Raw genomic sequence first — 21,110 nt, 5'->3', positions numbered from 1 at the left:
CATAGTCTTGTCGACGGGCCGTTTCGTTTCTGCTCGACAAAAGGAGGATACAACACTACATTTAAGTACCCGGATTTCTTGACTGATTCAATGCTTGAACAAGCAGCTAAGACTGTTAGTGAAGCGTTCGCCTACTTGAAAAACTGCTCACAGACTGGACTAGTTGAAACACTAATTTGCCATTACGTCATTCCTCAGTGTTCCGGGGGAAAACGAGTCTATCCTTGCAAACGAGTTTGCGGCGAATTTTTGAAGCGATGCGAAGACAAACTCCCTGAAAGCTCTTCTATTTTGCTCTGGCGGTCCTTCTGCAAACCCGAAAGAGTTTGGTCGCAGCCAAACTAAATAATAACGTTCATTCGTGAAAACTGGGATTTCCTTTTAATGGGGAGGGGGAGGGGGCTCGTTGCATACAAACCCAAGGTAAACAACTTGGTAGGCAGAGTTTTTAACGGGAGAACTTGTAACTGGGGATATTTATATCAATGGGGGAAAAGTTGAAAATTAAGGAAGAGGTATCAAGGAAGAGCTTAAAGAGTCTGACAAGCAATAAAAATTGTAAGAAAGATTGTCGTTTTACAATTTTGATCTGCTCCTTCTTTGCAGACTTGTGTATCTTGATTGCAGGGATGGCGAGGGCCCTTATCCAGGGCAGCTGAAGTTCTTTTGTTTGCACGAGTCTTTGACAGACAGATTGGCTTAAAACCAGACGAGCGGAGAGGGAGGACGAACAGGGGGTGGAGTGGGGGAAGAGGGTCAGTTTCACGCATAAGTAATAGGTCTTTTCACGCCTCACGAGAAATTCGAAAAACAACTTCACATTCACAGAAAAAAGCAGGCAATCACGTTTCACGTAAAAATGCAAAGGCCAAATCATGTTTCACATAAAAATACAAATTCTATTCACGTTTCGCAAAACATACAATTACAAATACATCTAGTTTTACATCTAGTTTGGTGTAGTTTACGAGCTTTACTGCGCCTTTCAATAACATGCGGACTCTAAAATTCAAAGTTCAATCGACAAATACGTATTTCGCAACCGTCAATCAAATGTTCGGCGGCTCCTCCTAGCTTCCAACTACTGCCGAACACTGTTTCTTTGTCTGAACTGTGCTGCAGTAGTCGGAAGCTGGGAGGAGCCGCCGAACATTTGATTGACGGTAGCGAAAAATGCATTGTCGGTTGAGCTTTGAATTTTAAGAGTCCGCATGTTATTGAAAGGCGCAGAAATGACGCTAAATGAAATTTCCAAAAAAGTGAAAAATTATTCCCGCAAAAGTCGTTGATTCACAAATCACGCGTAAGTAAATGCATATTTCACGGATCACGAAAAAGTCGAAAACCAGTTCCCCGAGGACAGAAAAATATAGATTCACGAAGCACAGAAAAAATAAATCCTCATTCACGCTTCACGGAAAAGCAAAAACGCCTATTCACGCGTCACGAAAAAAAGTATAGGGGACCCGCGGGGAATAAAAATCAATTATAATCAACGGAAAGAGGCTTGTTTCACAAGGACTTGTTCACTGTGGAGTAGGGTGTACATCGTGACTTGACAGATGAACATTTACCATGTTCATGTTCCGTTATGTCAGTGTAAAGCCCGGGGTCACCACAAGATAATCAAAGATATAAAATTTAATTCATGCTAATTCACCTTATTTATAGTCGAGAACAGTTCAACTGGAAACGGATAGTGACATGCGACTGCGTGATCACATGACGGACTGGCTTGTAAAGCTGAAGTTTTGCCAAGTTGGATAGAGTTGTGATTCCATTGCACGCCAGACACACTCCAGTTCATCATGTACCTGACAGTTTTATCATCTGCGATTCTGCTGTGTAGTTTCGACGCTGCCTTCAGCTCAGCTCAACCAAGGTATCCGCGAGCCAGTGGCCAGTGTCGCAGCTTTGTTGATGGCCCGCTTGGTTTCTGCTCGGCGATAGGTGGATACAATACTACATTCCAGTATCCGGACATCGTGACTGATTCAGTGCTAGAAAAAGTAGCCAACAGGCTCCGTAGATATTTTTCTACTTTGAACAACTGTTCAAAGATTGGATTAGTTGAATCGTTGTATTGCTCATTTGCTATTCCTTACTGCTCTGGAGGACAACGTGTATATCCTTGCAAACGAGTTTGCAGCGAGTTTTTGAAGCAATGCGAGGAAACGCTCCCTCCAACGTTCTTGGACTATATTATCGCGAATTGTCACGTTCTCCCAAATGAACTAGCGAGCAGTGGCAAGTGCTTTGAGCCACCTAACTTCTACACCAACGAGAGCATCAAAGGTGAGAACAAAATATTACCTTGATTATTTGAGAAACCGTTAAGTATAAGTTAATTAAATTTTCGTTGGTAAATACAAAAATGTATTTCTTTTATAAGCGCTGTAACCGGATAACGAATTTGATGCATATTTCCGGTATTTCTGAGTTTGTCGATAGGATAAACATATTAAATTTTGTTGGCAAATATTCAAAATTTGTATATTAGTCGCCCTGGGTTCTTAAACGGTCAAATTTTCTCAAATTAAAACTGAAAGTTCAAAAACGTTAGCCATTTAAAATGCTTTTGTGTTTCTCGCGAAAAATATCAGGTTTATTACAATAAATCTGGGTCAGTATTTTGTTTTAGCTTACCTGACGGAATGCGATGAGCTTGAGTGCACAAGCTGAGTCATGTTATCTTTTGTTTCTAAAATTCAATTCGATCTGATGAATTGTTTCGCTCTATCGATTATATGACAGGTACTCAATACGCACAAATAATATCGCAAAACGCAGTCTAAAATCACCGCGACGTTATTCATGGAGCAGGGCCAACGGCTTTGACATGCTTGTGAAAACAAAAGTAAACTGTTCCAGGGAGTAGAAGTGAGGTAGAACGACGAGTGATATGCACTCTTGTTCAAACGTGTTTGCGTGTTTGCGACCGCACATGATGGTGGAGAGATACGCCAACAGAAATATAACTACTACAACTAATACTACTACTACGAGTAGTAGGACGAGGACGAGGACGAGGGCGACTGCTACCGCAATCAGGAAACTAACTCTTAAACTGAATTTAAGGCGCAAAGGCAGTTTTAAAACCGCTGTATCCGTAGAAAGTCCAGCATCCTGTAACATTTGAAACACTGAGTAAAATTATGTAACAACACGAACTTCAAGCGCCTGTGTATAATAATATAGTTAGGAAACATTAACAGAATGAGCGGAGGCGGTAGAAAGCATTTGTTCTTGCAAGACCACTGCGTTTGCGTCTTTGAAAGACGGCATAGTTGCAAATGTCTGTTACCCGCTCGTACCCTTTAGGAATGACTGGCTTTGAAACGCTTAGATGTCAGTAAAGTTATACACCCTTTGACTTCTGTTGTGAAACGTGCTTGCGTATAATTCGAAATAACTTCAAGAAGGTTGGCTTATGTTACCGACAGTGAAAGAAAGAATTATCTAGGGAAATTGTGCGCGCAAATTTGGTTTTGAACATCCTGTGACGTAGAGGAATATGTGACTTTTGGGTGTAATTTACGGAGTTGTTAATCGGATTAGCCCGAGTGAAATCTTGCAATAGAAAATACAATAGGATCTTAGAAAACCACAAATAAGTATTAAGAATATAATGGCTTTATGTAGTTTAGCTGTGTGTTTCCGTTGTAATAACCAATAAATAGAATCGTTATCCTGTAACTGACAGAATGAATAGGGATCGATTGAATGTAGAACGTGTGGATCGTAAATAAACGTAAGAAAACAGAACGATACAGTCCGATTGATTGCTGAACCAGCGGAACGCAGAGATTCCCTTAACGCTGTGGAGAATTCTGCAACAACTTCTCCATCATCACATCTCTGACCCCCGAGGTCATGGTCGCATCTGGTCAGTGAGTTCTGAACTGACTCAGTCTGTATTGTTGTTCTTTTCTATAGGTCCACTGGAACGAGGCTGTCAAGAACTGGTAATCCCCGCATGTAAGAACCTTGGTATATCGAACCACACCCTCATAACAGTTGAAAACCAGAAACATTGGTATCTCCACGCCTACGATAAGCATTACAATGAGAAGAACCCGCAGACAGACTTCCCTCCAGTTTTTCTAAAAACGTTAGAGAAGTATCCTAAGTGCAAGGAGAACCTTAAGAAGCTGTATTGTGGGGAGTATTTTCCACCGTGCTTTCCCGACGAGGGTGAAGGACATTACTCCATTTGTAGGTCGGTTTGCGATGACATTGTCAGGGACTGTCCGGAGTTTTTCAGGTAATTTAATAGGATTTTAAGAAAACCACGACGGCAACGGCAACGGGAATAACGTTAAACAAAAGGTTTAATAAGCAGAACAATGGCTGCGAACGTGCGTTATAACTCTTAGTACCTAGTTTCTTTGCCGTCCACTGCAAAACAACAACGTAAAATGACCAAATTCTGCGTTGTCTGGAGAACTTGAACCACGACGGCTATTTATTTTATTTTTATTTCAAATGTTTCGCCCTGCCCCAGATTCAGTTTTGCGGTAGTTTTAATACTGAGAACAAAGTAAATGACTTAAGAGTATCGCGAGATACCTAGGTAAAATATAAGATCATTTTTTATTCGACGTTGTCCTTGGCGTCGCGTCTTGGTTTCTTAAACTCCCTAATCCCCCAAGAATACGCGGAAATACTAGGCAAACAAAATAATTGCTGTCTGCATCGGAGGTGCTCCTTTTCCCCGCGGCAAAATGCCATTTGTGGGCTGCGCCAACTGGATATCGGCCTACAGGAAGCCATAATATATGTGCAACAACTTTGCACCCGGCCATGCGCACTAGGTCGATTTTCAACACTCATGCCGCCACACGTCGCAACAGCGTGGCCAGACGCGCGCAACATGTTGCGCCCAACAATGTTGCGATATGTTGTGCTGAAATGTTGTGATCGTTTGGCCGGAGCTTGCAAATGCTGGGCCAACAATGCTGCGATATTTTGTGTTGATATGTTGCAATCGTTTGGCCGGGGCTTAAAGTCGTTTTCCTTTGTTCCTTAAGCCCCGGCCAAACGATCGCAATATGTCAACGCAACATATTGCAACATTGTTGGGCGCAACATGTCGCGTACGTTTGGCCACCGTGTTGCGATGTGTTGCGAAATTTTGGGCGTTGTTGGCTCAAGTTTGAAAATGGTCAAATTTGAGCCAACAACACCCAACATGTCGCAACACATCGCAACACGGTGGCCAAACGTACGCAACATGTTGCGCCCAACAATGTTGCAATATGTTGCGTTGGCATGTTGCGATCGTTTGGCCGGGGCTTCAAATTTGAAAAGGGGCAATTTTTCATGCAACATTTGTGGATGTTTTATGATCTATGTTGTAGTCGTTTGGCCAGGTTCGTGCAACAATGTTGCGCACTAGTTCGATTTTCAACACCCAACATGTCGCAACACGTCGCAACAGGGTGGCCAAACGCGCTCAACATGTTGCGTCCAACGATGTTCCGATATGTTGCGTTCAAATGTTGCGATCGTTTGGCCGGAGCTTGCAAATGTTGGAAGAACAATGTTGCGATATGTTGTGTTGACATATTAATTGCGAACGTATGGCCGGGGCTTAAGCGTCAAAGCTATCACGAAATTGAACCTCGGACAGGGCGAAACATTTGAAATAAAAATGAAAAAAATTAACCGACGTGGTTCACGTTCTCCGGACAACGCAGAATTTGGTCATTTCACGTTGTTGTTTTGCCGAGGATGGCAGAGAAAATAATGTACCAAGAGTTATAACGCACATGCACGGCCACTGTGCCGCTCATTAAACCTTTTGTTTAGCGACGTTTCCGTTGCCGTTGCCGTCGTGGTTTTCTTAAACTCACTTATAATAACTCATTGTAGACTGCAAACCACACACCGCAAGCTAAATCATAACAGGTCTATTATTGACATTTGCAGGGATGATTTTGTGAATGCTGAATACTGTGCGTTACTTGGAAATGGAAACACTAGTCATGGATATTGCAAGCGTGCTGAGTGGCCCCGACCCTTCTTCTATGCTCATTACTTGCAAGGTAATTAGTTTGAGCAAAGTTGTCTAAATACATCCAGGAAGAAAGTCACTCTAAAGCGAGTTAATACATCATGTGTCAAATAAGTAAACAAGTAAGCTTGTCAAGAAGTAAGTGCGTAGGCAAGCAAGGAAGTAAAAAACTGCATATGCAAAGCCTTATACACGGTGCACGCATGTTTCGGTGCGGTTGTACAGTTACAACGCACCATGGAATAAAAAAAGGATCCCTGATGAATCTATGGAAGGTGTGCAGGCCTTCGCTTTACTGGTGTGGGGTAAATATTTTTCGCTTCCCTTATTTGAGAAAGGAAGGGTATGCTTTTACGCTAACCGCCTCCCATCTCCATCTTATAACCTTATGTTATGTTCATCACAATCATTACTGTTTTAGTTTTAGTTTAAAAAAGCTTTTGCAACACGCGTGTATTTATTGTCATGCAAATAAAGCTAGTTGTTGTTGTTGTTGTTCTGCTTGCACCTTTAAAAATTACAGTATTTTTTAAGAGGAAGCTACATCAACATTAGTTGGTTTTAATGCATGTTCTCTCTCCTGGTCGAATGGAAATGCTGGGGGTTTTCTTTGGAAGAAAACGGGCGAAATCGGAGTACCCGGAGAAAAACCACGGAACAAGGCGAGAACAATCAACACACTCAACCCACTTACGACCCCGGACCACATTGGTGGGACGCGATCGCTCTCTTCACTACGCTAACCCTACGCCTCATGGAGCAGTGAACTTCTGGACCGATCACATTTGCTATTGCTGTATCCATTAGCTAGAAGTTTCTCCCATTTTAATTCGATTACCTCTGGTTCGGCTCCTGGTTCAGTTTCTGGTTCCGTTCCTTTTGTTACAACATCCATCAACTGCATGATTTTTCAAGAAAAAGCCTGCGGATCTCATTGCAGAGGTGTTAATAGCAGCGTTCGTAAGCTGCCATTGCTTTATTATCTTAGCAGCTGTTATTGTCTCAGGGCTATAGGGGCATTGTTTCTGTTGTTTGTTCTATTGTTCCCTTGAAGGGTATCAGACAGTTTATGTGAGACCTTACGAAAACCCTTCATTGGCAACTTCCAGGATTTGCAGCATCTAACAATGAAACGGTTTCCCTCCAAACGTCTGTCTTACGTTACTCTTGATTGTTGAATCAACGACTGCAATCAGTTGCACTTGCATTTACCTATATCTTTGTTGCTATAAAACAATCCACTTAAGGACTGGCTCCTCAGGAAACCAGAAAATACTGTTTGCCCGAATTTCGAGGTTGGAGAATTTCCGTGATTCTCGAGAAACAAAATTGACTGTTTCCCTCTAAACTGGTCATAAAGTATTTAACATTTGACTGCAAGTGCTATCAGACCAACCACAACAATTACAATTCAGTTAGAGTGACTAAATCCAATTATTTCATTTCAGACAAAGAAAGGTCCACTACTGAGGTGCCGACAAAACCCACTGAAGCTGTGAAAGTGTGGGCCATTGTGGTGTCAGTGGTGGTGACTCTCATCATTCTGGGGATCATAGCACTGGTCGCAATCTGTTTGAAGCGGCGACTGAATCATGGTCTAGGGTTTGCTTACAGAAAACAAGAAGAGGACATGTCGCCTCTGGAAACAGCAGCAGACCTTTAAAGACCCACCACGCCATGGGTGAAGATTGTCAAAACGAAAAAAAAAAAAGATTAGAAATTATCATTAGAAGATGCTCATGCAAGGGAGAGTAGCTCTCTAAGATCATTCTTTCTTGTAGAGTAACAGTAGAACTCTAATTACGCGGACCTCTCGCAATTGCCGTCATTAGTTTCCATATTGCTGTGCGTCTGGTCAGTGATTGATCATAGATGACGTCAAAATGTGGTAAGTTCAAAAAAGTGGCACACTAGGCAATAGCCGAGTGGGTCGCTGATGTTGTTACCACATTTTGACATCTGTTACTGAACAAGACGCACGGCAACACGGAATATACTTGTTTTATATAATAATCAAACAACAACAGCAAAACAATAATAATAATAATACGAATGACGACAAATATGCATCTGTCGTCCAATTGATCATAAGTAAGAACTAAAGCCCCGACCAAACGATCGCAACATTTCAACGCAACATATCGCAACATTGTTGGGAACAACATACTACATGTGCATGTTGCGGGCGTTTGGCCACCCTGTTGAGACGAACAGGATTTTTTTAGCTGGTAGAACTGTCTTTATCCATAAGGACACTAAACGTGTAGTTTCAGTGTAATGCTATACAGTAGACCATCCTAAGAGGAACTCTTATTAGAATGTGCATTAAGGAAGTATTTTGGACAAATCTTTACCGACAGCAATCAGTAACAACAGGGTAAAACTATTGCCAGCAGTGATTTTTCTGATTTGTTTTGACTTTCTTTACAGATAAGAAAAAAACCGTTTTGGAAATAAACTGACATCAGAGATGAGCTCTTGATCTGATGAGCAATAAATTAGGGACCTTACGCAAAACACGACGGCAACGGCAACGAGAACGTCACCAAACAAAAGATTTAATGAGCAGAACAATGGCTGTGTACGTGCAATATAATTCTTGGTACATTTCTTTTTCGTCCTCTGCAAATCAACAACTTGAAATGACCACTTTTAAACTTGAAAGGACCCACTACGACTAATTTTTCGTATTTCTGTTTGGAACTGGACGCATTCGTAGCATATCCAGCAGGGACAAGTTTTAATACCGACAAACACACTGAATAGGTCCAAGTAAATGCGAAATTCCAAAGTAAAATATAAACATACTTTTTGATAGGCGTCGTCCTAGCCTTCGCCGTCGTATATGCGTAAGGTCCCTAATATTGTAAGAAAGACTCCCTGATTCAGAGTTTTGATCTGTACCAAACTTGAAGACATATCATATCCTGTGAACCAGAAAGTAACTGCATGGATGGTGAGGACTTATATCCGGGTCAGCTCAAATTTCCAGTTTTCTTTTATTAGCTCTGGTCGTCAGTGGACAAATTGGCTTTGGGCAGAAGAAAGAGAGAGAAAGAGGGGGAAGGGGTGGGGGTATCATAATCAGGATTCAACAACAGCAACAACAATCAAACAAACAAAAAAACTTATATTTCACCCGGACCTTTTGTTTCACCTATTTCAACGGTATAGCATGCAAAAGGGGCTTCTTACGCAAGGACTATTCTTTTACCGTCGTACTGTGGGGGCTGGGTGTATAACGTGACGTGACAGATGGTTAGAGTCAGTGCGTCAGTGTATTAAAAGCCCGAGGTCATCACAACATAAACAAAGGAAATTTAATTCATGCTAATTCGCACTGTTTATATCTGAGAAGAGTTCAACAGGAAACAGGTAGTGACATGCGACTGACTTGATTACACGACTGGTTTGTAAACGGACGAAAACGTTTTTGTGATTCCATTGCGCGCCAGACACACTCAAGTACATCATGTACCTGATAGTTTTATCATCTGCGATTCTGCTGTGTAATTTTGACGCTGCCTTCAGCTCAGCTCAACCGCGGCATCCGCGAGCTAGTGACCAATGTCATAGTCTTGTCGACGGGCCGTTTCGTTTCTGCTCGACAAAAGGTGGATACAATACTACATTTGAGTACCCGGATTTCTTGACTGATTCAATGCTTGAACAAGCAGCTCAGACTTTTAGTGAAGCGTTCACCTCCTTGAAGAACTGTTCACAGAATGGACTAGTTGAAACACTGTTTTGCCATTACCTCATTCCTCAGTGTTCCGGGGGTAAACGAATCTATCCTTGCAAACGAGTTTGCGGCGAATTTTTGAAGCAATGCGAAGACGAGCTCCCTGAAACGTTCATAGACTACATTATCGCAACTTGTCACGTACTTCCAGATGAATTAGGTAGTAGCGGTAAATGCTTTGAGCCCCCTAACTTCTCCACCAATGACAGCATCAAAGGTAAGCACAAAAGTTACCTTTAGTTAATTATCTGAGAAACCGAAGTTTACTTAAACTTTCGTTGTTATATACAAAAATGTGTTCCTTTTGTATCTGTTGTAACCAGACAACGAATTTGTGCATATTTCCAGTTCTGGTGAGTTTATCGCCCCGGGGAGGTGGGGGATGAAGGGGGGGGGGGTGGGTACTCCCAGAAAAATTACGTAGGGGTGTGCGGCCCGCTTACCAAAACCTTTTGCCTATTAGCCAAATCTCTTATTTTCCCTACCCTATTTAGATCCTGACCAAAAATTCGATACCCAATTTAAGACCTGCCTCATAATTGGTTCCCCAGTTCAGAGCGATGTTAATTAGTTATTTAAAGGCATTGTGAAGGGATTTTGTTGATGGTCTTATCGACAAAGATGAAAAAGTAGCTTTTTCTAAAAAAAATAACCAATTGAAGATTACAATGGAAAAACTATAACCTATTTCAGACCAGAATGGCCAAAATCGATAACCTCATGATTTCTGACAAAAACGGTTAAAACACCATACCCTTTAGAACACATACATATACTGGCCATATAAGGGAGTACCCCCCCCCCCGGCCGGGAACTGTTGTTCTTCAGCATAAACAGTTAAATTTTGTTGGCAAATGTTCAGAAGGTTGAGATCCTCAACTTTCAAATTTTCTCAAATCAAAACTGACTCTTCAAATACTTTAGATATAAAAGCAAAGCCAGTTGCTTGTCTTCCTTGCAAAAACTATCTGGCGTTTTATCACAATAAATCACAGTAAGAATTTCGTTGTAGGTTAACTCACGGAATGTGATGAGCTTGAGTGCGTAAGTTGAATCATGCCAGCGTTTTTTCTGTCCTTGCCCTCGACCTTTACGTCTCCTATTGCAAAGTTTGTTTATTTCAGTTATTCGCTCTATCGGTTACATGACAGAAAGTCATCAGTACGTGCGCAAGCAGAATAATTTACCGCGACGTATATTTATAGAGCAGAGCCAGCGGGAAGGGGTTCAGGGGGGGGGGGAGGGCAGGGTTTTGACATGTTTGAGAAAAAAAAACTGTTCCAGGGAGTAGGAGTGAGGTAGAATGACGAGTGACGCGTGTCCAAACTCTACGTTTTGCTACAGCACATGATGGCCACCGGATACGCTAACAAAGACACCAAGCAAAACGGCTGTATTACAGGCTACACACCAACTAAAACAGTTAAGTTTGTTATTGGCGGTCTTGTTAAGGCAGGTTCAGTATCATTCAAAACTTCAAAAGTGCAGTCTTTGATTCAATAAAGTTCTGTTTACACAGACTCACAGTTATTCGGGCTTTATTTGTGCGTAAACGTTACCATTTCAATTTTTTTTCTTAAAAAAGAAGCTATAATAATCGCTCAAAATCGAAAAAGGCACCAAAAAAATGGGAAAGGCCCCGAATTCCGAATCCGCACCAGATGCTTAAAAAGGACGAAACGAAAATCGCAATGGAAACTAATACTGAACAACTGGACGACAGCTCGAGAATGGCTGAAACCGCAGACAGAGAAAACCTTAAAGTTCCTCTATACAAATCCAACATCCTCTAACCTTTGCCTGAAAAACTGCGTGAAATAATCCAACCGGCAAAGGGCATCAAGAAAAGTAATTTCAAATCGCTTAGTCTGTGTTTAACTAGATTACGAGTAGTCCCTCTCTCGCCTAGTTCGTCGAGCAAGACCGTAAATAAACCGACAGGAAAACATGGCCGCATGAAATCCTAGGGACGAGAAGTGCGCGTCTAGGATTTCACGCGGCCATTTTTTTCTCGCTTGTTTTCTTTCGCGTCACGCACAAGGGCTAAGCGAAAGAGGGACTACTCATAGTCTACTTGCCACACCAAATCCAACAACCTGTACGTAATCAGATAACACTTACCCACAGCTTTTTTTTCTTTGGAAGAACATAAATGCAAATGACTGCTACGCGTGTGGACAAGCACTTCGCACGGCCAATGCCGTCACACTTAGTTCGGTTGACATTGCTCGGACCCTTTAGGACTTGCTTGCTAAATGTCAGTAAAGTTTTAGACCAAAAGACTTCTCCATTATTGCATCCCTGACCGAGTTGATGGTCGCGGCCGGTCAGTGAGCTCTGCCGGAACTGGCTCTATTTTTTGTGTTTTTTATTTCTTGTGTTTTCTTTCTTTTTCCATAGGTCCGTTGGACCGAGACTGTCAAAAACTGATTATTCCTGCGTGTAAGAACCTTCCAGTATCACAACAAACCCTTATATCAGTTGATAACCAGAAACATTGGTATCTTCACGCCTACAATAAGCATTACAGTGAGGGGAATGCAGAGACAGACTTCCCTCCAGATTTTCTAAAACTGTTAAAGAAGTACCCTAAGTGCCAAGAGCAGCTCAAGAAGATGTTCTGTGGGGAGAATTTTCCACCGTGTTTTCCCGGCGAGGGTCAAGGACTTTACTCCATTTGTAGGTCGGTTTGCGATGACATTGTAAGGGACTGTCCGGAGTTTTTCAGGTAATTTACTAATCCCCCAAGAATGGGCGGGAATATTAGGCAAACAGAATTCTTACCGCCCGCAATGGAGGTGTTCTTTTGCATCACAGTACTGTCCGCATGTTTGGGTTACGTTAAGTTGATATCGGCCTACGGGAAGCCACCATGTGTGAGACGTATTTTCCATTTTTGATACAGAAACAGGCACACTTATTAACTGTGTGATGATGGATTCGCCGGCGAGTATCACGCCTGCTAGCTGGTAAGACCATCACAGCCAGCTGCCAGAGCACATTGATTCTTTTGTCTAGCAATACCTCCTTACCCAGTAAACCCTTTGCCTAAACAAATTGTGCTAACATCTGACTAGCCACAATTTGAGGTATTGTTCGTATTCTCTGCTAACTAAATCCAAACGCTATTCTCTGCACACCTAATACTCAGCTGTCTGCCTAGTAACCTGTGATAAAGCCTTCCAGAAACGATCATGTTATCGCACGTTTCCTCCACTTTATTTAGGACTTAAACTTAAAAGTTCTACTATGTGGTGCAAATCGTCGCTAGGTGTCTTACACAAGACGACCTCCCGTAACCCGATGATAAATTGACGTAGTTTGTAAGTATCTATTTAGTTTCAAAGGAAACAACTTCTGCGTGTCAAAAAAGCCTAATCTCCAACCTCAATGTTTCAAGTTTGACTCGTCTAGTCTTGTTATTCTTTGATCTGCGGCTTATATCCAATAACTCTCTAATGCTTATACACAAACCCCAAGATAAATCATAACAATTTTCTGGTTGATATTTGTAGGAATGATTTTATAGAAGCTGAATACTGTGCGTTACTTGGAAAGGGAAACACTAGTCATGGATATTGCAAGCGCACTGAGTGGCCTCCACCCTTCAGTTGGGCTCGTTATATACCGCGAGATTCAGGTTTGAGCAAAGTTGTCGTAATGCATCCAGGAAGAAAGTCACTTTAAAGATCTTTAATACTTAATACATTTTGAGTCAAATTAGTAAGTAAGCAAGCATGTCAGGAAGTAAGTGTGTCTGCATATGAGCCAAGTGGCCCACCAGGCCGAAGCTTATCCCGGTTTCCTTGGCATGAAGCGACTAGGAGTATTTCTACTCCCCCCTGGATGGGATGCTACCCCCAGCATTAAATTCGCCGGTACCCTTTTATACACCTGGGTGGAGAGAGGCACTGTGAGAGTAAAGTGTCTTGCCCAAGAACACAACACAATGTCTCCGGCCAGGGCTCCAACCCAGACCGCTCGATCCGGTACCCTTTTATACACCTGGGTGGAGAGAGGCACTGTGAGAGTAAAGTGTCTTGCCCAAGAACACAACACAATGTCTCCGGCCAGGGCTCCAACCCAGACCGCTCGATCCGGAGACGAGCGCACTAACCATGAGGCCACTGCGCCTCCACTAAGCAAAGGCTTTACACACGCTGGATGATCACTAATGGATCTAATGGATCTATGGATCTATGGAAGTTCGCCTCTTTCCTGAGGGACAAATGTTTTTCTTTTCCCATATTTGAGAAAGAAAGGGTATATTTTTATGCCGACCCCCTCCCATCTTCACCTCGCTTTTCTCTTGTTTCGAGCACCTCTGGTTCAGCCCCACTTCTTATTGTTATGCCTATCAGTTGGAATTATTCTTGTAGCTTTCGTTTGAGAACCTCTGGATCAGCCACATCTGCTAATGTTGTGTTCAGTAACTAGAATTTTCCTCCCATTTTCCGGCGTTCGGGCAGACGGCGTCTGGTTCATCTACTTTTCTTATTGTTATATCCTTCAGGGGCACGATTCTTTTAATAAAAGCTTGCGCTCTCATTAGCTACTCTAAGGTCGTATGACATCTAAAAATGAAAAACTGTTTCCCGCCATAAGTTTTAGCTAGTTTTTACTGTAAAATAACTGGGCATTGTTACACGCGAATGTCGGACTGCCTTTGCACGTGAATTACTAATATCTTTGTTGCCCAGTAAGACGAGTCGCCTAATGACCGATCTCTTAGGAAACTGGAAAGTATTGTTTCTCCAAATTTCAGAGAGAGATTCTCGGGAAAAAGAATTGACTGTTCCCTCGAAACTGGTCACAGACTGTTAAATATCTGACTTGAAACTCATGCCATGATACGGAAATAGGAACATTACAATTCAGCCGGAGTCACCAACTCTACCTATTTCATTTCAGACAATGTAGGGCCCACTCGTAAAGTCCCGTCCAAAGCCACTAAAGGTGTTAAAGTGTGGGCCATTGTGGTGTCAGTGGTGGTGGCTCTTATCATTGTCGGGCTCATAGTGCTGGCCGCCATCTGGATGAAGTGGCGATGGAATCGTGTCCCAAGGTTTGGTTATAAAAAACAAGAAGACGACATGGCGCCTTTGGAAGCAGCAGCCGAACTTTGAAGACCCAACACTCCATGCGTAAAGATTGTCAAGACGAAACGCGAAAATCCTTCTGTAGGGGACACTAAATGTTTGATAGAAGTGAAGATAACACCCCCCCTTTTTAGTTGGACATATATACATCGACCCCTCCCTACATTGGGCTCGATTAGTCAGTGGTCCACTTAAGTATCTGGTGATCTGGTTCCCAGTGCCTTATGGTACTTTTCTGAGATCTACTATTAGTTTTGTAGCACGTTGTACTTCCTCTATTTCTCACGTTTTCGTGACCTTGTAGCTCGTGGTAACATTTAGCTTTTTCGTGTCCTGCAGGATGCGTGACAGCATCAAGCCAATCAAGCATCAATATCGTACCCAGGGCCCGCGTTACCCATGTCTAGCGGAACGGAAAACGAATTCCCGTTCCGCTGGGCAAGGGTAACGCGGGCTGTGAGAACGAGATCGGTCAAGCACCTAAATAGATTTCAAAAAATTTTCATTGGAAGATGGTCATGTCAAGGAGAATCGTTCTCTTAGATTACCCTCTCTTGTAAAATATCGTTAGAACTCCAATTACGCGGAACTCTTGCTATAGCCGTCATTAGTAAATGAATTGTTTAGTAGAACTGGCCATAGGGACATTGAATATGTAGTTCAGCTTAATCCTAATCCTATCTTTTTTATTTGGTGTATTTAGGATTGTTTCCAGCAAATTATATTCTTACAGCAAAGGCCAATCTCATGTTATATTGATTCGCTCTGGGCAATATAATCACAAACTGGAGAAAACTATTGTCAGTGGGGAGTTTTCTGATTAAAAAAACCTTTTGACTAGCTTCGTTTATAGGTAAGAAGAAAAGAAAAACCAAAGTAGAGTTTTAAAATAATTCATTCTTTTAGGTGTCACTAAAAAGGAAAAAAAACTGAGCTAATATGAAAAAAATTACGATAATATCGAGACATTTTAATAGCTGTAAAATATCAGATCTTCTTCGGTTAAAAATAACCAAGAGCTTCTAAAATAAGCAGCTGAATTTTTCCGCGTTCATATACTAATAATATACCCGGTCCATTGACGGGTCATTACCCCCCGGGATCATGGTTAAAAGTCAAATACTAATAAAATAGGCCTTAGACGCTTGGCAGTAATTCACCATGTGTCGGTGCACCATAACTCTTTCGATTTTTGTTCTGTTATGTGGACTTGTGACCGCCTTGTCTCCCTCAGCAGACGATCCATGTGTCAGCCTCGAGAAAAGCCCTTTTGAAATGTGCATGAAAGCGGGTTATGACAAAACTGTACCCTTTCCCGAAGATTTCACGGAAACACTGCAACAAGAAACAGCTCTGGAAATGAAAGAGTTCTTTAAACAGGTGAGGAATTGTTCAACGAACGGTCTCGCAGAAACCATAGAGTGTTCCTTCGTCGCTCCTAAGTGCAACTCTCTCGGAGAACCTGTGTATCCATGTAAACAAGTCTGCGCGGAATTCCTGAAGCAGTGTGAACTTGAGCTGTCTGATTTCACTCTGGATTTTTTCATCTCTTCGTGTCTCGTGCTTTCAAATGGTTCCTCAAGCTGCGATCGATGCTATACGCCCCCAAACTTCATTACCAATGCAAGTCAACCGGGTAAGTTACCAAAATGGTGTATTTATTGGAACCGTTTCAGTCTTCTAATGAACAAATAAATCGATTACGAGGAACTTCTGTGCCAGTATTCACTTTCACTCTTCAATTTTATTCAGGACCCGGGGGGAGGGGGGAGGGGGGAGGGGAGAGGGGGGAATAGGCCCAGCCTGTCTGGGCCAGTATTACGGCGCATAATATCTTTTAAATTACCCCTCAACGTCTCAAAACATCAACATCATCACAAAAGAGCAACAGAGTTGTATTATCAAATTTCTGGACGTAAGAAATGTCTTAATGTTCCAGTTATATTTTTTTCCCAGTTGGAACCAGGAATGTTGTTGGTAGTAAGGCTAGATTCGGTGCACTCGTTTCCCAATAGTTGCCAATTAATAAAGAAAGTTGAAATGAGAATGACGAGTACAAAATCCAATAATATTGTCCTACAAATATATTTATGTGATCTGATTGGTACGCCATCTCATTATGAAAATTTACATGTTTTGGTGATGTTGAAACAGGTAAGGACCGGGGCAAGGAAACACCGCCATCTAAAAATTTAATCTGGTAATTGGTGAAGGTAATCGCATGAATGCAAGTGCAACTGAAGGATTTACACTATGAGTGATATTGGAAAAATCTCTCAAAATTGCACGCACGCTTTGGGCAAGTGCAATTTGAAAGAATTTTTAAATATCACGAGCAGTGTGAATCCTTTATTGCTCGAGCTTTCGTACGGTCTCCCATTTATCGTATGACCGAGAAAATTGCGAACATGCACGCGTATAATTTGCACCACAGCGCAGTTAAGAATTAACGATAAATTGGCCTGCTCTCGGCCAATCACAATGAGGTAACTGTCTACGTCATATAATAAATGTACAAATTGCCGTACATATAGCTACTTTCTTGACCATTGTAGAAAAAAGAAAAGTCTCTATTTCCAAGAATGATGATAATAAAAATAAAACTTACGGCGTTGTATCATTTTATGGTCTATGATTTCAAAAGGACCCTCGCATTTTCGTTAAGGTAATGAGATGAACATAAAACATATTTGTTGAACGATGGTAGAATCTAGGAATGGTGTCTCACAGGTTAACACAATGTATTTAGTTTCTTCCCCGATCCCTTTTCTCTTTCACAGGCCCGTTGGATCGAGGCTGCCAAGAGCTCATTATCCCAGCGTGCAAAAACTTGGGCGCCTATAATAATACCCTTATCTCGGTCCCAGTTCAGGAGGAGCTGTACTTGTGGTTTTACGAAAAAGATTATGCCGAGGAGAGTGCAGAAACAGACTTTCCCGAGATCGCACGAAAGATGTTTGAGCAATACCCAAAGTGCCAGGAAAACATAAAGAAGTTGTTCTGTGGAGAGTATTTGCCGCCATGTTTTCCAGATGAAGATCCTCGGTTGTATAGTCTGTGTCAACCTCTTTGTGATCAGATTGCCACAGACTGCCCAGGTTTTTTCAGGTATAGCTTTTCATAATATGGTGGTTGTTCAATTAAATGCTATAAAGATTTAGTCGAGGGTGAGCCGGCCACGCTTAGCGCTTGTTGAAATGTTCGATTTTTCGATACAGCGCTTTCGAAGGCTGCAGTTTTTCTTTGAAATCGAAGAAAAAAAGTCGTGTTTAATGAAAAATAAATCACTCTCCTTTCTAAGAACGACAACAGCAGTCAAGTAGCTGCTCAAAGTGTTAGACAAGCAGCGCTGCCGAACCCAGTTGCTTCAAGTAAGCCAGATACTTCACCTATAGAGCGTTATCACTCACGTGGCCAGCAGCCATGCAAATTTATTCGAACAAAGGAAAATGTTTACTCAAGAAAAGAGTTCAACTCCCATAGCCGCCAACATGGCCGCTGTTTCACTGTTTTGGGAAAGAATATGGCTGACCTCATGTGAAAAGTGTGCGACGCTTTCTCGAGAGCGGCGCTTATTACTGGTTTCGCTGTCACGGTCATTTTTCGGTTCTTATTTAGTGAGGGCGTTTTCTTGCTTTGCGAATGGGGCTTGCAAGGGGGAATGTTAGGTTAATTTTTACATTACATTGATATTGCTAACCTGTTGTAATTGTTTTCAGTCATGACTTGATGGGTGCCGAGTATTGCAGCACAATGGCAAGAGGACAAACGAAGCACGGTTACTGTCAAAGTACCGACTGGCCAGCGGCATTCAGCTGGGTTCGCTATATGGGTTAGTCCAAACAGTCATTCGATTAGTAAGTCAGTCGGTCTGTCGGTCGGATAGTCGGTTGGACGTTCGATCGGGCGGTAGGCCAAACAGTCGGACGGTCGATCCATCGAGCGATCGGTGGGTGGGTGGGTGGGTGGGTGAGTCAGTCAGTCAGTCAGTAAGTCAGTCAGTGAGCCCGTGAGTGAGTGAGTGAGTGACTGACTGACTGACTGAGTCAGTCAGTGAGTCAGTGAGTCAGTGAGTCAGTGAGTCAGTGAGTCAGTGAGTCAGTGAGTCAGTGAGTCAGTGAGTCAGTGAGTCAGTGAGTCAGTGAGTCAGTCAGTTAGTCAGGCAGGCAATCTCTCTGTTATAGTTGGTCGGATATTCATCGGCTGGTCAGACAGTGCTATAGTCATTGTTTCTTTACTTCTTGATGCATAATGCTGATTTTTTTTTTTTTGCAGAAGCGACGATGTCCCCAAGCGCGGTCCCTGAAAGCAATGGACTCAAAGCTTGGTCCATAATTTTAGCCGTCTTGTTACCTCTACTAATTGTGGGTATCGTTGTGGGACTGGTTGTGGCACGTGTGGTCTGGTGGAAAAAGAGTGGTGGAGCTGGGGCAGCTTACTCTAATTATTATAAGAAGCAATCTCATGACATTCTCCCGCTGGAAACTGACGATAGCGTGGATTCCTCGACGGTGTAAGCAGCTACTACATGCCGTCACCCCGTAACAACGATTAAAATTAAACTATAATATTTAGAGAGGAAACCACATCAGTCTTAGTTCACGCGGGTCCTCAATCCTGGTTGAATTAGAATTTGGAGATGTTGGTTTTTGTTGAGGGAGGAAAACCGGAGAACACGGAGAAAAACCCTCAGAGCAAGGCGAGAACCAACAACAAACTGAACCCACATGTGGCACCAGGTTGGAATCGAACCCAGGCCACATTGGTGGGAGACGAACGCTCTCACCACTGCGCCATCCTTGCTCTCCAAATAAGCACAAAACTCTTGAATACGTCAATTAAGAATACCAATGTAAAATAAGTTGAGAATGAAAATGAAATTAGGAATGCACATGATGAGAAGCGCTTTGGGTGGGGCTTACGCACGCACTGAGCATTTTGAGAAGTACTCTTCACATGTTTACCGGTATATCTGGCGATTTTGCAGAGTTCTCAGAACACGAGGCGAGTGCGAGGACAGCGCGGGACACGCGCGATACGCGCGACTCAGTGCGTGCCATGATACAAAACATATCGAGAGAAATAATGTTCGATGGTCTGCAGTCACCAGACTGTTTGTATTTGCTTACAGTGTCACAGATGATGGCCAGAAAAATAAATTTAAAACTGTTTTCCAAAAGGTCAAATATCGTCATTACTCAGAGCCCAGATCGTGAAAATTCTATAAGATGAAAGTCTATAAGATATAAAACATGGAACTGGAATTTTTTATGGAAATACAAGGAATCTATTTTAGGCATACTCATAGTGAAACGAAACGTAAATATCCAAGGAAACAGATATCTTACTCAGGGGCGGATCCAGGAAGTTCCGTTTTCCTCATTCTGGGAATAACTGGCACTTTTGGGACGAAAAAAGAAAACAAGACATCGAACGGGGAGAAAGGGGGGGGGGGAGGGAGCTGGTGGTGGGATGACTGCGGCCCCCCCGTTGGTGAAACTGTGGCTCACTGCTTGACGTTTGAGTGTTCACCAAGCTAAACCTGGCGACTTTTGGCATATCGCTTGAATTATTACACTTGACAACTAAGTCCGAATTTAGTGCATGAGTTCGATTCTTTGGCCAAAACGCGGAGTTTCATAAAAGGTCAGGCATTACAAATAAACACCGAATCACCTTAACAGCACACTTACCACAGCTAGTGATTGGGGAACAATGCGGAAACTCGGCCACACCACACGCGGGTAAAGTTCCGTGCATGTCGTGTGTTCTGACTTTTGAGGCGGTGTAGCGGTGATTTAATACAGGCACGAATTTTTATAACCCTTTCATACACTACAAAAATGTATTATTCGGGACACGTGTATACATGATAGTTATTTTTCTCTGTGTAACCTACTTTTTTGGCTCACTGAACGTGCGCGAAATTCATTTGTGCATTGATGTGTGCAGGAATTTGTTTTTGGTAAAAGCATGCTCAACATCACCCATTCCTCCCTCAAAAGTCAAATGGCCCACTTCTAAAAGGCATCGGGCGTGAATAAAGACAATTATTTTACAACAATGAAGCAAGGCTGATTAACGACGCAGAAAACTTAACGCGACAACGAAATGATAGATTGTTTTGTAGACTAAGAATTCATAGCAAAATGGGGAAGAAACAGCAGGTTCCGCTAATCACACAGAGAGTAAATAATACGCGTTGCAAATATAAGTGTTACGTAAGTTTTATATTATTTTTATTCAGCCTATT

At 42.3% G+C, this 21,110-nt stretch overlaps 3 protein-coding genes across 4 annotated transcripts; all 3 read left to right on the top strand.

Moving 5' to 3' along the window:
* The first annotated feature begins 346 nt into the window (after nt 1-346).
* Nucleotides 347-8,566, top strand: LOC145493264 (uncharacterized). The gene is made up of 4 exons (XM_081472689.1): nt 347-2,295; nt 3,937-4,264; nt 5,932-6,047; nt 7,465-8,566. The coding sequence occupies exons 1-4, from the start codon at nt 1,809-1,811 to the stop codon at nt 7,677-7,679; spliced, it is 1,146 nt and encodes a 381-aa protein (XP_081328815.1). The 5' UTR covers nt 347-1,808; the 3' UTR covers nt 7,680-8,566.
* Nucleotides 8,567-9,379: 813 nt separating this feature from the next.
* On the top strand, nt 9,380-16,001 carry LOC145493263 (uncharacterized). The gene is made up of 4 exons (XM_081472688.1): nt 9,380-9,975; nt 12,159-12,486; nt 13,274-13,398; nt 14,670-16,001. The coding sequence occupies exons 1-4, from the start codon at nt 9,489-9,491 to the stop codon at nt 14,882-14,884; spliced, it is 1,155 nt and encodes a 384-aa protein (XP_081328814.1). The 5' UTR covers nt 9,380-9,488; the 3' UTR covers nt 14,885-16,001.
* LOC145493261 (uncharacterized) lies at nt 15,637-20,897 on the top strand. Of its 2 annotated transcripts, XM_081472687.1 has the most exons (5): nt 15,637-15,710; nt 16,095-16,493; nt 17,638-17,965; nt 18,577-18,689; nt 19,133-20,897. In XM_081472687.1, exons 2-5 carry the CDS (start codon nt 16,133-16,135, stop codon nt 19,372-19,374), a joined length of 1,044 nt encoding a protein of 347 aa, XP_081328813.1. In that variant the 5' UTR covers nt 15,637-15,710; nt 16,095-16,132; the 3' UTR covers nt 19,375-20,897. The 2 variants fall into 2 exon arrangements, with proteins under 2 accessions (XP_081328813.1, XP_081328812.1); XM_081472686.1 differs by lacking the exon at nt 15,637-15,710 and having other exon boundaries at nt 16,013-16,493; nt 19,133-20,890.
* Nucleotides 20,898-21,110: the final 213 nt, after the last annotated feature.

Source organism: Orbicella franksi, chromosome 7, assembly GCF_964199315.1.
Source record: "Orbicella franksi chromosome 7, jaOrbFran1.1, whole genome shotgun sequence".
Classification (NCBI taxonomy): domain Eukaryota; kingdom Metazoa; phylum Cnidaria; class Anthozoa; order Scleractinia; family Merulinidae; genus Orbicella; species Orbicella franksi.
Note: the sequence above shows the minus strand (reverse complement) of the source record. Positions and strands in the feature narration are given on the sequence as shown.